This window comes from Dreissena polymorpha, unplaced genomic scaffold, assembly GCF_020536995.1.
Source record: "Dreissena polymorpha isolate Duluth1 unplaced genomic scaffold, UMN_Dpol_1.0 chrUn023, whole genome shotgun sequence".
NCBI classification, from domain to species: domain Eukaryota; kingdom Metazoa; phylum Mollusca; class Bivalvia; order Myida; family Dreissenidae; genus Dreissena; species Dreissena polymorpha.
In genome coordinates, this window is record NW_026273337.1 from 1 (window position 1) to 14,790 (window position 14,790).

The window sequence follows — 14,790 nt, forward strand, 5'->3', positions numbered from 1 at the left end:
TCAATTGACAATATGTTATGTGTTATGCAGTTGTTTCTTGATTGTGTATTTTCTTGCACTTATAGTTAAACATAATAGGTGTTAACTTCTTAACAAATATTTAAGGTGTAATATGATAATGGATATTTTTATAATCAATTGACCATATGTTAGCATGTGTGTATTGACTGTTTTCTATCAATCATATATGACTTGAACATTCCCCTCGGTGACTGAGTTATCTCACTTAGTACAGCAACTTAATTAGTTGGTACCTATGTACTCTTTGCACTTATACATTTTAAACCCCCACATACTGGATGACCAATTTTATAATTGTACATCACCATAAATTAATTGTTACTTGTGAAATCTCAACACTTACTATTTGAACACCAGTTATTGGTTGATTTATCTTTTGTTGTACAGCAACTTAACCTTTTGTGTACTCACAACCACTCATATATTTTGAAGCTCAGCTGCCAGATAGCTTATCTTGCTTGTTAGGATATTTGTTTAGACCTATTGTGTTGTCAGATTGACTGTTGCAAGTAAATCCATATGCTAGGTCAATATTCAAGCAGTTATCCAACATATCGAATAGTAAACATATACTTTTTTCTATGATTTGTAAGATCTTACCAGACTCGCTTCTTGTAAATATATGTCCAAATGTTGCCTTCAACTGTGGTGTGAAATAAAGCCAACATCACTGGTAATCCATCCACGAATGAATAAATCACAATCTCGGAAAATGAATATTTACACTTTGGTGAATACACACATCCTTTTCCTATTTTATTTTGTAAATGCAACTAACACACATTTCATTAAAAACACACCCAATAAGACGAATTTTTCAATATCAATTTGACCTGAAGTAACTTGTAAACGCGTATTAAGAAAAAAAACAATTAACACGATCATCACTCCAACTTGTGCATAAATAGTAATCTACAATCTGTCGCCACACACTTAGTGCACATGTTTTTCTTTCAGCTTGCGGAAATCGTGCGAATTGTACAAACACAGACTATCCCGTTAGCACGCCGCATAGCATATACTTCAAGCTTTGTAAAAAGCTTGTCATTTTCGGTTTGCCCAAGTACGAAGCGCATGTTGCGTAGATCCTTGTACTATTATGTTACTACGCGATCATTCAATATAAGCTCCACTTTCTGTATCACTTATACAGCCCAAAATATAAATTTATCAAATGAGGTTTTACCATCTCTTGATAACATCAACAAAAATGTTTGTTTATTTTTGTTATTCTTCTCTTCTTATTAATCCTCCTTCCGTCTTTCACTTCTTGCGGGCCGGGCGCACGATAGCTTTTTCCTCATCCAATTATTTCTTGCACTCAGCATTACATGATGTACACTGACATAGGAGTGTACAGGATGAGGATAGGTTTGTTCCACTCACGTACAATGAAAAGTAAAGGACTTCAACAAATGAATATGTTCGAGTTAGTTTGCTGGCTGGCAGTCCTTTTTCTTAGAGGAGGCGATGTCCATCCAAATCCTGGACCCGACAGCTCCCTTGTTATGTCATCCTCTTCTTCGGGTACATCTTTCTCATCTTCAATAAATGATGCATTTGTCCATAATCTAAAAATTGTTCATTACAACGTTCAGAGCTTCCTCGCCAAGAAAGATATTCTGTATGCAGATCTCAAACATTTTGATATTATAGTGCTTACTGAAACTTGGCTCAGCTCAACAGTTGACACTGACGACCTACTTTTCCCTTCTTATCATAAGCCGTTCAGACGGGATAGAAGAAACGATCCCCATGGAGGTATTCTAGTATACGTAAAATCCGATCTCTTTGCCATTGAGCGACCTGACCTACAAAATGATGATCTAGAATGTCTATGGGTCGAACTACGTATAAAGGGAAGGCGTCTTTTATCTGGCTCTTTCTACAGACCACCAAACTCTTCTCCTTATCTACTAGAATGCATAAACGATTCGATCTCACTAGCCGTTGACACCGGTATTGAGAATATTGTTATCACAGGTGATTTTAATCTTGACATGAATAAACCACAGTGCACGATCAAAATGGACTCCCTTCTTTTACAGTATAATCTCACACAGATTATTAAAGAACCTACTCATTTTACTGAAACCTCGAATTCCATTCTTGATCTTTTTATAGTAACATCTTCCTTGAAAGTGCTAAAAAAGCGGCGTTGGAGAACCCTTTCTTAACCAGCAACTTCGATTTCATTGCCAAGTCTACTGCGTCATAAAATTCAATAGAATAGCTGGATCTAATTTTAAACGTAAAATATGGCGATATAAAGATGGGGACTACACTAATCTAAGACAACTTGTGCAGAATTTCGATTGGAACAGTTGTTGTGATAATAATATCGACATATATACTTCAAATTTCACACGTAAACTTATCAGTCTCTGCGAAGCTACAATCCCGAACAAAATATGTACAATAAGAACAGCCGATCCTCCATGGCTACATACTAATATTCGTAAGGAAATCCGACCGCCGCAAACGAGCATACAAAAAAGCCAAGGCTACCAATTTAGACCGACACTGGCACGTCTTTCGCCAACAACGTAATATTGTTAATAATCTTGTCAGATCAGCGAAAAAAGTGCACTTTGAAAATCTCGCTAAACTTATACGTGAAAATCAACACTCATCATCCGAGTTCTGGAAAATAATAAAAAAAAATCACAAATAAAAACACCACACAAAACGAGTTGCCTCCCTTAATTCATAATGGTACCATATATGAGTCACCCCTTGATAAAGCAAATATTCTTAATTCATTCTTCCAATCTCAATCTACTTTAACTACACCAAGTACGCATATGCACAACCTACATTCCCAAGAGCCAGATTGCACCGTCTTTGAAGATCTCATTATTTCCCGTCAAGATGTCTTGGATTCCATTAAAGTTATGAAAACGGGGAAAGGCATCAGGTCCAGACCAAATAAATAGTCAAGTTCTGAAGAAAATTGCATCTGAGATTTCAGGTCCACTACAAAATCTTTTCAATTTTTCTATTAGTAATGGTAGGGTCCCACGGAGCTGGAAAGAAGCAATTGTTTGTGCACTTCACAAAAATCTGATCCTCAGGATGTTGAAAATTACATACCGATCTCCCTTCTAGTGTTTTAAGTAAATGCCTCGAGAGAATTCTCCACAAATATATTTTTAACCATTTAAGGGCTATTGAATATATAACCCCATCTCAATCAGGATTCATTCCAAAAGATTCCACTGTGAACCAATTAATCTCTGTGTATCACTCCTTTTGTAAAGCCCTTGACGAAGGTAAAGAGGTTCGAGCTGTTTTTTTGCGACATCTCTAAGGCCTTCGACAGAGTATGGCATGAAGGACTTATCCACAAGCTCCGGCTTAGTGGTATCTCGGGCAATCTTCTATCTTGGTTAAAAGACTACCTACACGAGAGGACCCAGTGTGTTGTATTCTCTGGCTGCCGATCTGACCCCATTACCCATAAACGCTGGTGTCCCTCAATGGTCTAAATTAGGGCCCCTCCTCTTTCTCATTTATATAAATGACATAGTACGAGATATACACTGTCCAATTCGCCTATTTGCAGACGACACCACGCTATATAGCATCGTCGACAACCCTGTTGATGCGGCTAATCATCTTAGCACTGATCTTGCAAAAATTCATTCCTGGGCTGATAAGTGGTTGGTAACCTTCAATCCATCCAAAACCGAATCCTTAGTTATATCTAGAAAAATCAACCGCCCAATCCATCCCCCTCGCTTTTTCAACGATTGCCAAATCACTGATGTTTTCGTCTCACAAACATCTAGGCTTAACTTTTTCTGATACATGTTCCTGGCATGACCATATTGAATCAGTCAAGAAGAAAGCATGGTAAAGACTCAATGTAATGCGAACGTTCAAGTTTACGCTCGATAGAAAGTCCCTTCTATCGATTTACACAACATTTATTAGACCAATTCTTGAATACGCTGATATAGTATGGGATAACATTTATACACAAGATGAAATAGAACTTGAGAAGATTCAACAGGAAGCAGCAAGGATAATCAGCGGGGGAACACGTTTGGCATCCTTGCAAAACCTATACAATGAAACTGCTCTCGAACCATTAAAAAATAGGAGAATAAAACATAAACTTACCCAATTCTATAAAATGTATAATTCCCTAGCACCCCCATACTTGTGCACACTTATCCTCTCTAGTGTGGGAGAAAGATCTGCTTATCCACTTCGTAACTCTAACAACATTCGCAGTATCCAATGCAAATCACAACTTTTTACACGATCTTTCCTACCATCAACTATAAACTTATGGAACAATTTACCGGAATCGGTGAGAACGGCTCCTTCTCTCTTTGCATTCAAAGCAAATCTTAGCAAAGATAAGAAAATAATTCCCCAGCATTTCTACGATGGGGAGCGGACATCTAATATTCTACATGCGCGTTTACGAATGCATTGTAGCAGTTTAAATGAACATTTGTACTCAAAAAACATTGTACAAAGTCCATACTGTCAATGCGGTGCGATTGAAGACACATATCACTTTTTCTTCAATTGTCCCATTTATACAGAAAAAAAAAGTTATCCTTTTTAACAATCTGTCTAGATTCTTACCCATTACTTTGCAACTTCTTCTTTTCGGTGTTAAAGACGGCTCATATGAAGTAAATTCATTAATATTTAAACATGTTCAGTCTTTCATCCGAGATAGTCATAGATTCTAAACCATGTCTACTTCAGGAACAAACCATATTCTGCTAACGATGCCCCGTTCCCGCAACTGCTTCCTTTCTTACCGCAACTTCTCTTATTCTGAAACTCTACTCTTCCACTTCTATCCCTTTCCTTCTCCACTTATTAGCTCTTATGCTATCTACATTACTCTGTTATATTTTTTGTAATATAAGTTATAGTATTTTTACATTTCTAACCAGTATGCAATTACTGTAATATATTGTTCGTAATTTTGACATGTCTTTAAATAGTTGTTATAACGTTTGGTTGTTTACACCATTACAGCAGCGCTTCTAACTGACAGAAGAGAGACATAGTATAAGCCTCGAGCTTCCTTCTCAATTCTGTCCAATTGTATTTTACAGCCTTTATGTAAAGCAATACTGCAATTCTACCTGCCTAGCATATTGCTCAAATATAATATGTATGTTTGTATTGTATTGCTTATATGTACTTTCAATGAACTAAATAAATAGTGTTTAAAACCAACCCCTTTAATTTACCGAGCGGAATATGCGTATGATTACGCCTTCTGACTACTAGTTCTTTGCTTGTAGACTTAACTTGGCGGTATGACCCTCGGTAATCATGCCACTTACTGTCTATAAATGGGACGGCTATTTGGGCTTCAGTCGTGGTCACGTGTCCATTGCACTGAGCGACGGAACGTACATCAGCTGGTGGCCTGAGGGGCGAAGTGAGTGAATAAACTGGTGGTCTCTATAATAAGCATTTGTTGAAGAGAAATGATTTATTGTAATATTTTATATCAGTATCATTTTTTCATATAATATGTTCATTCAAAATGTCAAATTAAGGGGGTTTGAACCTTTAATTAACTTTAAATTACGTGTAACAAAAATTTCGCACACGATCACACTGGGAACTTGCGCATATTCGTCATATGGTTATCGTCAAGCACATTTCCGTTTGCGGTAAATATCTTTGAACTGCATTATTGCTCTTTACAAAATGTGCACAGTTGTGTATACAAGACGACATGTTGAGTAAAGCTACTGTGTAGTATTTACAGCCTGATAATCAGTGGAAAATTCACTAAGTGTATAAACGTTGTGCATTTCCCACTCTTAGTCCAGAAGTAGTAGTTGTTGTAGTAGTAGTCACAACATTTATACCAAGGATTTCTAGACCAATTTCGAAACTGGGTCACGTGGAGTCAATGGGTATTTCATGAGGTTATAATTAAACACACATACTTATTTATGTTGAAGTTATAGTACTGTGTTAGGGTTGGGTCCAGATGCAATTATTATAGTGTTAGGTAATGAATGCTATTCATTTAACGTGTCAAACAGCAGGTATATAAACAAAGATGTATTCGTATGTCTTTGAACCAGAAAGCCTGTTGCAAGGGCATACACTCACATTTGACTAAATTCGCCCACAAGTTATTGAAGTTATGATTTAATATAGGAACCTACCTATTTGTCGAACAATTTAGGGGCCCGGCCTAACAATTGATCCTGGGCTGATTTATGCCCAGGCTGTTGTTATGCAGTGTTCTGTAGTGTGTATAATCATGTCATATTATTTTCCATTTTCAGCTAAAAAGATCTTCTGCAAGCCAGTTGTTGCAAAGGAACATGTTCACACCACTCTACAGAGCGATACAGCCCAGTTCCACCGGAAACCGGATATATGTATTCAACTGGACACGACATTGGAACATGATAAACAAATAAAAGACTGGTGGACCGTGTTAAGAGCAGAATCAAGATACGATCTCTTTTTCCACAATTGTGCCACTGTTGTGTATAAAGCTTTGCAAACATGCTATGACGTCAAAGCACTTTATACCTTGAAGGAAGTATGCACACCAGACGACATAGAGAACATCAGTAAAATAATTTATCAGAACGAGGTGCCACTGATAGAATTAGATGCCACGGAAACCAAACAGGCGGGCTTTTCCGATTCTATCAAAAGTTACGTCGAAGTACTGAAGCGCTCTGGTTCGGAATACCAAAGCCTTGAGGTTGAAACGGAACCAAAGAAAAGCTTGAAAAGCGTTCTGAAGCGCATGTGTTGTTGTTATTGGTTTGGTCCCAGAAAAATGTGTGTTTTGCGGCAACCGTAAGTTAGTATTCAAGACCATGTTGTTTGATTACTATTATTTAGCATTCAGTTTTAATATATCTTTAATACATATTTTACTATATTTAGTAAACTGTTTGTACGTCGGAATTATCGCTCCACAAATTTCACGCGAGCGCTTTTAACGTCGTAGAACAGAACAGATGGTCGATTCGTAGTAAAAGAACCGCAGATAAACAAATAGTGGTCAAGTTTTATATTGTACAAAATAGTCTACTGTAAAAAAATGATCAACTGGTAAAAGTAATGACCCTTACTTACGAAAACAAATACGAACATGCCTGTGACGTCCATAATAGAGGGGACGTTCGGCCGAATCAGCCTTCAAGCATCAAACACTATCACTTCAATAGAGGTGCTTTAGCAGTAAATATGTCAACATTCTAAAAGCTCAGTCATAGGCTACAGTAAAATACTATTTTACTCACAAAACATTACTCTTAAGGAACCTTGGCAAATGATGTAGTGGATAAGACTTCTGAAAGTTCCGTACGTTTTTATTCTTTAAAAACAACATATAAAGATGCATTGTAGCAGACAGTCTGTGAACACAGTGTTTACATCATTTTACTACACTATAACATTAAACAAAGTTTAGCGTTATTTTCCACTTCTAAACGCTTGGCACAAATGCCGAAATAGCATCATGGCATACAATAGAGACACATAAAAAGGAGGCACATCTATAAAAATAGGAACATTACAATATTTAGTTCTTTTGTGAAGCTCTTTACAAATTATAATCCCGCCATCATGACATTTCGGAAAGGCATATAGTGCTACCCATGCGCGTGGGGGTGGGGTTGTGTGCGTGCGTTCGTGTTTGTGCGTGGCATTTCTTGTCGGGCCCAAAATTGGATTTCATCTGTCATACAACGCTTGTTTCTGTGTCATGTAACATGCAGAGGAGGCATTCGTGTCTTATGAGCACAATTATGATTTTTATTATTTTATTATATAATATATGTTATATTCTTGTTTTGAGAAATGTCATGAGTATATAAAAACACAGGCACGTTTTGTTAGTCATATGTTGAACAATTGGTACAATTGTGTTCTCTGCTATGAGAGTGACAAGTGGCCTGTAAGAATGTACATATATACCAGAATGTTAATATTTTAATGTGTTTACCAAAACAACTCATTATTGTGTGAAAGACGTAATTAAAAATAATGCACATTTGTACTTAAAGGTAAAATTACAATAAATACTTATGTATGTTGCACATGTAAAGCGTCACTTCAGATTTTAAATATTACAAAAAGTAATCGATGATTTTGAATGGTCTGACGGTCCCATACAATGTGAAGCAGTCACTCAATTTGTATATTTTATGTACTTAAATAACGTCAAAACAATATTAAATACCATATGACTTTATTGGCTTGACTATAGGTATAAGTAATTTATTTCAGCTGTTATAATTATGCATTAGTAATACATGAAACGTGTTTGTGCATGTGCATATACTGAAAACAAAACTGCTAATATTCTTTGGACAAAGCATATTAAAAACATGTTAAATGATAAGGAAATGCGTTACACGTTTTTGAAATATGACGTACCAAGGAATCTTTGACAACAATCTGTTTAGGTGCTGTTGTGTTATTGATTGTCATACTTGACAACAGCGTTGGCATTCCAGTTCCGCACACGCAATATAACATAACATCTTTAATACGACAAAATACGACAAAAGGTAAATCATATACTACACAGACACACATATTCAATAACAACATCCGTACACATGAGTAACATATACATTTTAAATAGCACAACATGTTGATTGTGACAGTGAACAAAATGCAATTGAATGTGCTGAAATAAAATCCTAAAGTTTACTACACGAAACATGATAAACAAAAATTCGTGTATAAATTAATATATATGATAACAAACATTAAAGGTGTACGTGCCAACAACATGTATTCGTCCTAATTGGTGATGCAAAATTGCTTTAGTTTAATTAAGTTTATTAAAATCTGAGCATCATGACAAAATCATATATTTAAAAATTATTGTTTGCATTATCTATCTATATATATATATATTATATTTTGAGATTTGTTCGAAGTCCCATAATTCGGTGAAATAAATGTTGAAAACTGATGCTATGTTAGTTTGCAAACCACCAACAACAACGATTCTTCTAACAAAATGTCATTGAACTCCGACTAGTAATTGCTGTAAAATAACCCGACATAAAAGTAGGGCAGATGGACGGACTATTCGACGACTAATATTATAACCATGCAAACAAGTCACTTACTACAAAATATTATACATAAAAGACACCGCTCTATAACTTGAATTAATAAAATGACGTTTTCAACAGTTTCCCGAACAAACATACGTTCTATGACATAAAAAGATAAATTAAAAAAAAAACACAAATAAATATAAGGATTCAGCACAAGAAGAACCTTCAACAAGTAAATTATTCTTTTTCGTTATTCCATGTTTTTATTTCCATCGTAATATATTTATTACATAATTGCAGATCATATAATGTATGAAATACATAATTTTTAGTACATTTGTTTCATATTTTTCGCGATATAATTATGATACAAGGCATCAATGAAGACTATGTTTGGTGTGAATAAATGTGTTTTAAGGTTCACCAACATGGAATAGAATCACAAAGTAACATATATATGGATAGAAACACAAAAACCAAAATAAGAAAAAAGACAAGTGTATGTTGCTTTAGGGTAGGTGTACTTATGTTACAAAGTTTATTCAAATGGGTTATTTAGGGTGTGTGTACTAATTAAGTATAAAAAGCGCCCAGTGAGTATAAAATATATGTAATTTATTTTGTGTTGTCGCTTTTAATTCCTCGAGTTTAATTCGATTATTAAAAAAGAAACAAAAGCATCAATTTGCGGTGTTGCTTTTTCATGTTTGCATTTAAAGATAAAGTATTTAGCCAATAATTTTACGAAGTTTATAACGTGTGCATTTCTTGGAGTCAGCTATGGTGAAATTACAGAATGATATTTTTGCAAAATTTAGTTCAATGTTTTCTAACCTTTTTAATTTGTTGTCAATAAAGTGTTTGATATCAATCCAAAATTTTTGGATGAAGTGACACTCCCAGAATACGTGAATATTTGTTTCAGAGTACATATAACAAAAATCGCATAATGTTGACGGAACGAGATGGCATTTATGTAGGTTAGTGTTGTTTGGTAAAATGTGCATGAGATATTTATCATATTGAATTTTTTTTAGTTTTGTGTCAATAGTTAATTGGACTGATTGACTGAAGATAGTTCTTGGATTAATGTCTGGATTATTAAGCGTGTCTTTCCATTTGTCAAATTGTTTGAACTCTTCAGGTTTGTGTTTTAGTAAAAGAGATTTATAAACTAGTTTGCAATTTTTTGTATGTTCTGTTATTTTGTTAAGCATGTATTCCGGGGTGGTATAAATGATATCGTTTACTTTTAGTTTATTTTTCCAATCGACGGGAATGGTTTTGACTATTTGATGGTATTATATAAAGTCTGCTTTATCTATTTCATATATTTTTACTATACTTGGAAACTGTAAAAATCTTTTTTTTTCTGAAATCATATATATGTTCAATATATTGAATACCTCTTTCGAACAATGTTTTAATAAAGAAAGTTTTATTTTCGTTTTTTAAAAATGTATTATTCCAGATTATTTGGTTTTGTATAGGTGTTTCATTTTTTTCCAATGAGACACTGAGCCATCCAAAGAGGATGTTTTTTAAGAATTCGGATTTTATGTTAAGGTCTCTTACATCTTTTTCATGGTAATTTGATTTGAAAATTAACATTCCTCCATTGTTGTTTAGCATATTGGTATATATATTCTAATCGGTATCGAGTCGGGTTGAAATATAAATCATTTCACCCAACTGGCTTTGAGGGATGTTAAGAATAGGTCAATGTCTAACATTTTTAAACCACCATCGGCATAATCTTGTATGATCCGCTTTCTGGCAATTGTATCAGGTTGTTCATTCCACAGAAATTTAAAACATAGTGTATTTATTTTTGAAATGATTTCTTGAGATGGATTTGGTAAAACTGTAAATGGATATACAAGCTTGGGTATTGCAAAGATTTTTAAAACTGTGATTTTTCCAATTAACGATAGTTTCCACCGTTTCCATTTATTCAAACCAGTTTCAAAAGCATGCATTTTTTCAGGAAAATATCATGACATTATTTCTGTTGGTTCGTTACTAAATTATATCCCTAAAGTTGAGGCGTGTTTAGAGTTCCAGATGATTTTTTTATGTTTGCAAAACTCGATTGCGTTATTTTTGAATGCTCCTATTTTAAGTATTTTACATTGATGTCTGTTTAATGTAAGTCCGGATATTTTTGCAAATTCTTCTATGATTTTTATTAATGTTTCAAACGATATACGAGGACCGTCTAATATGAAAGAAGCTTCATCAGCAAAAAGTGACTGTTTTAGTTCTGCATTATTTATTTGTATTCCTTTTACTTCTGTGTTAAGTTCTATGTCTATCAACATTAATTGAACGCAGATAATACAAAGGTACGGCGATAAAGGACATCCTTGTCTCACCCCTCTTTTTATACAGACAAACTCCGAAAAATGTCCATTCTTTGTAACACGCGATATTGCATCTTTATAGAATAACTTAACCCACTATAAAGTGTGTTCGCTAAATGTAAATTATTCCACCTGTCATAATCTAGCGCTGTTATATGAACTTGTTCGTATCTACATGCGAAAAAAGAGTGTGGTCGCTTTGAAAGTAACACCTCAAACATGTGTCAGTTAAACCGTTTCTTGGCGCCACAACATAACATTAATGTGCAATCGTTTTCTCTCGAATAGTCTTATAATCCAATATTGGACGAGAATTATATCAACGCAATGCATATGTTATGAAACTGGTAATGGTCGTCTGTTTATTTATAGTAAATTTAAAGTTTAATACTAAACACAACATTCAAACAACTTATAGTTTGACTATCAATATATAAACTGTATTTATACCAAATACCCCATGTTATGCATGTATGAGAGAACGATACACCATAAAACTTGACGAGGCATTTGCTATAAATTTCGTTTACAGTTGTTTGGGGAATTGCTATCTAAGTAAAACATGCTTACTACTTAGGCGCGCAAAATGCATATTTAAATTAATAGTTTTCATCAAAGTTTAAAAAGCAGTCAAACGCATGACGCTTGTGCTATTGTGATGACTTATGTCTACAACATAGTTTAAAAAAAGCAGTTGAAACAACATTATTCAAAACGTATCATTGGCAGTTGTAGAACGTAACATTGGTCGTTGTAATTTCTAAAAAGTAACTCTTACAGCTAACAATGTAATGTACACGTTATGTAATGTTCAACGAGTGTATACCATTCTCATTATTTTACACGGAATTCCCCAATTACATGTATTTAGTTTATCAAAATAATTCAAAGTAAATGAACTGAAATTCGATTGCACTTTTCGCAAGAAGGATGTCATGGAAATCATTTGATGACACAAATTTGTGTTTCGAATTTCTCTCTTAGGGTCAGTATATATAATTCCGTACTAACCATGTTAATACCGTTTTATGCTTTGAATACGTTATATACAAGTTGAATGACAGGCTCCTCAGAAATGAAATGAACAGTTTATGGGGTCTTCCGGTCGTTTTATTTATCGAGTGGATTCGTAACTTTTACTTCCGACGCACTAAGAGGTGTAATCAATATTAGGGCAAACACTTCAATGTCAGACCACTCAACGTTATAGCCATTTCTCAAGCCGGTAATGCTCCGCAGTATCCACTATGTCTGGTGAACGAATATAAAGATTTATATTCCACTCTGCAGTGACGTTTTCATTTCTACACACGAGCAGCGTTGTTTTCTATTTCAATTTAAACAATCCAAATATAAGTAAGCGTGTAATTAAACATTACGTTTACTATGAGATATTTCAGACTTAATATCGGGGCAGTTCTAGACATGTTAACGTTCCTTATACGTATTTATTGCGTAATAATAAAAATCGTGTGTATGCAAATCGTACATACATGTTTGAAATCAACGTGGTGTATATGTATGCTTGCAAATATATGTTATACGCTCTAAATAACTGAGGTCTTACTCGTTGGATGCTCTTTAGTACAATTGTACACTTGAGCTCTATTATGTAATGTGTACAAGCTATTATGTTATTTTCAGTGGCGCAAATAATATAAATTAAGACATAATCGGTATGTACGATTTATAAGTTTTGTAACGACAATCTAATTGACGTTTCATTCATAATAAAAGCAGAAACAATACACTTACGTGTCAGACATTTCACGGAGTTTTCATGTTGCTTAAGCATTACCCCTTCAATGAGTTTAGTCGATATAATTGAACGTGTTTTCTCTAATTTATTTGCATTAAACATCATTTATTTCTTACTGTATCATTACATTCCTGCTTCACTTATTAACACGGTGGCAGCATACTCTAAACAACTAGCCGTGAATATGCGATCGTTCAGAAGTCTATCAAAGTCAAAGATCATGCGTTTCAATTTGAAGGGATGTTTTCACGGTTTGGTAAATTGACAAAATTGAAAAAAGTTGTTTCAAATTCGCGAATTTTCGTTTTAGTTATGATATTTATGAGGAAACAGTATAACTGAACATTTACCATAGTCCAATATAGCCATTATATGTATCTTTTGACGATTTGAAAACCTAAAAATTATAAAGCGTTGCAACGCGAAACGATAATTTGGAGAGTTCTGTTGTTGTCGTTTAAATTTACGAAACTACGAAGATTGCTTATATAAGGTATACAATACTTTAACTGTGTATATCTGGCGGAATAGCCGAGAGGGTTAATGCGTTTTTACTTCAGACTAAGTCCAGGACTCCGGGGGTCACTGGTTCGAGCTCTGGTTCCTGGCATTTTTTCCATTTTTTTTAATTTTATTCTTGATTTTTTACTGGAGCTTTTAAGATCAATTCGTTCAAATTTATCAATATAAAGCATTTAATGACAAACTTCAAAATATGCCGAAATCTGTGAAAAGGCCACTTTAAAACACGGACAAGGAAAAACAACGAAACAAAACAAACAGCGACATTTGAAAAAAAGAGTTAAATATTTACTTAAAAAAACAAACACTTGTTAATACAAGAAACATCTCTTTTAAAAGAGCGGATACCAGTGAATTGGACTTATCTCGTAGTTTCCGTCAAGTTTATATCCATCGTAAGTATTTCAGTTTGCTTCTTTATTTATCGCGATGTCACTTCTGTATATACACGGTGAACAGGGTATCACAAAGGATCACTTACGCATTTACTTTTTACGCCTTTTATTTTCCTCTTTGGTTTAATATAAAGAGGTGAAACTTCAGCTGCTTAATTACTTTTTAGTAATGACATTTCAAGGACATTAAATTTTGTTTGGAAAGCTTAATTCAACACAAAAGCTATGTTTCAATAGCTAAATATTGTTTAGTTCAATGAAATTCAGAACGACACGGATCTTCCGTATTGCAATGAGGTGACCTCATTGATAGTTTTATATGTCGTATGAATAAAACTGTTTATAAGAAGGAGGGCACCAATATGCATTCATTTATTGTATTTGATATAGCGGATTTCGACTGTACATCATCAAATCTGCAAAACACTCGAATTGAATGTTTTTTCTGAAACGTCTTCTTCAACGTTATATCTGTTTTGAAAAAAACCCAACAAAGATCATCTTTTTCGCTTAACAAAGTTAAAAGCATTCAAATACTATGAAAACCTTTATTTTCGGACAAGTGTGTGTTTGTCTTTGTGTGTTCGTCTATATCAAGACACATACTGCACGTTATATCCCAAACTCAAACATATACCTTTGATTGTGATGTAATAAAGCAAGCGAGTGTCTATAACTTGCGAAGAGAA

General features: G+C 34.3%; 1 protein-coding gene across 1 annotated transcript; it reads left to right on the forward strand.

The window, feature by feature from the left end:
• Window positions 1-5,299: 5,299 nt before the first annotated feature.
• On the forward strand, window positions 5,300-7,002 carry LOC127863646 (uncharacterized). Its single transcript, XM_052403272.1, has 2 exons — window positions 5,300-5,440; window positions 6,309-7,002. The coding sequence occupies exons 1-2, from the start codon at window positions 5,332-5,334 to the stop codon at window positions 6,839-6,841; spliced, it is 642 nt and encodes a 213-aa protein (XP_052259232.1). The 5' UTR covers window positions 5,300-5,331; the 3' UTR covers window positions 6,842-7,002.
• Window positions 7,003-14,790: the final 7,788 nt, after the last annotated feature.

Excerpts from the sequence above, each read along its gene's own strand:
- LOC127863646 (XM_052403272.1), top strand. The coding sequence starts at position 5,332 with ATGCCACTTACTGTCTATAAATGGGACGGCTATTTGGGCTTCAGTCGT. Across the intron at positions 5,441-6,308 it reads CTGGTGGCCTGAGGGGCGAA|CTAAAAAGATCTTCTGCAAG; the intron begins GTGAGTGAATAA and ends TTCCATTTTCAG.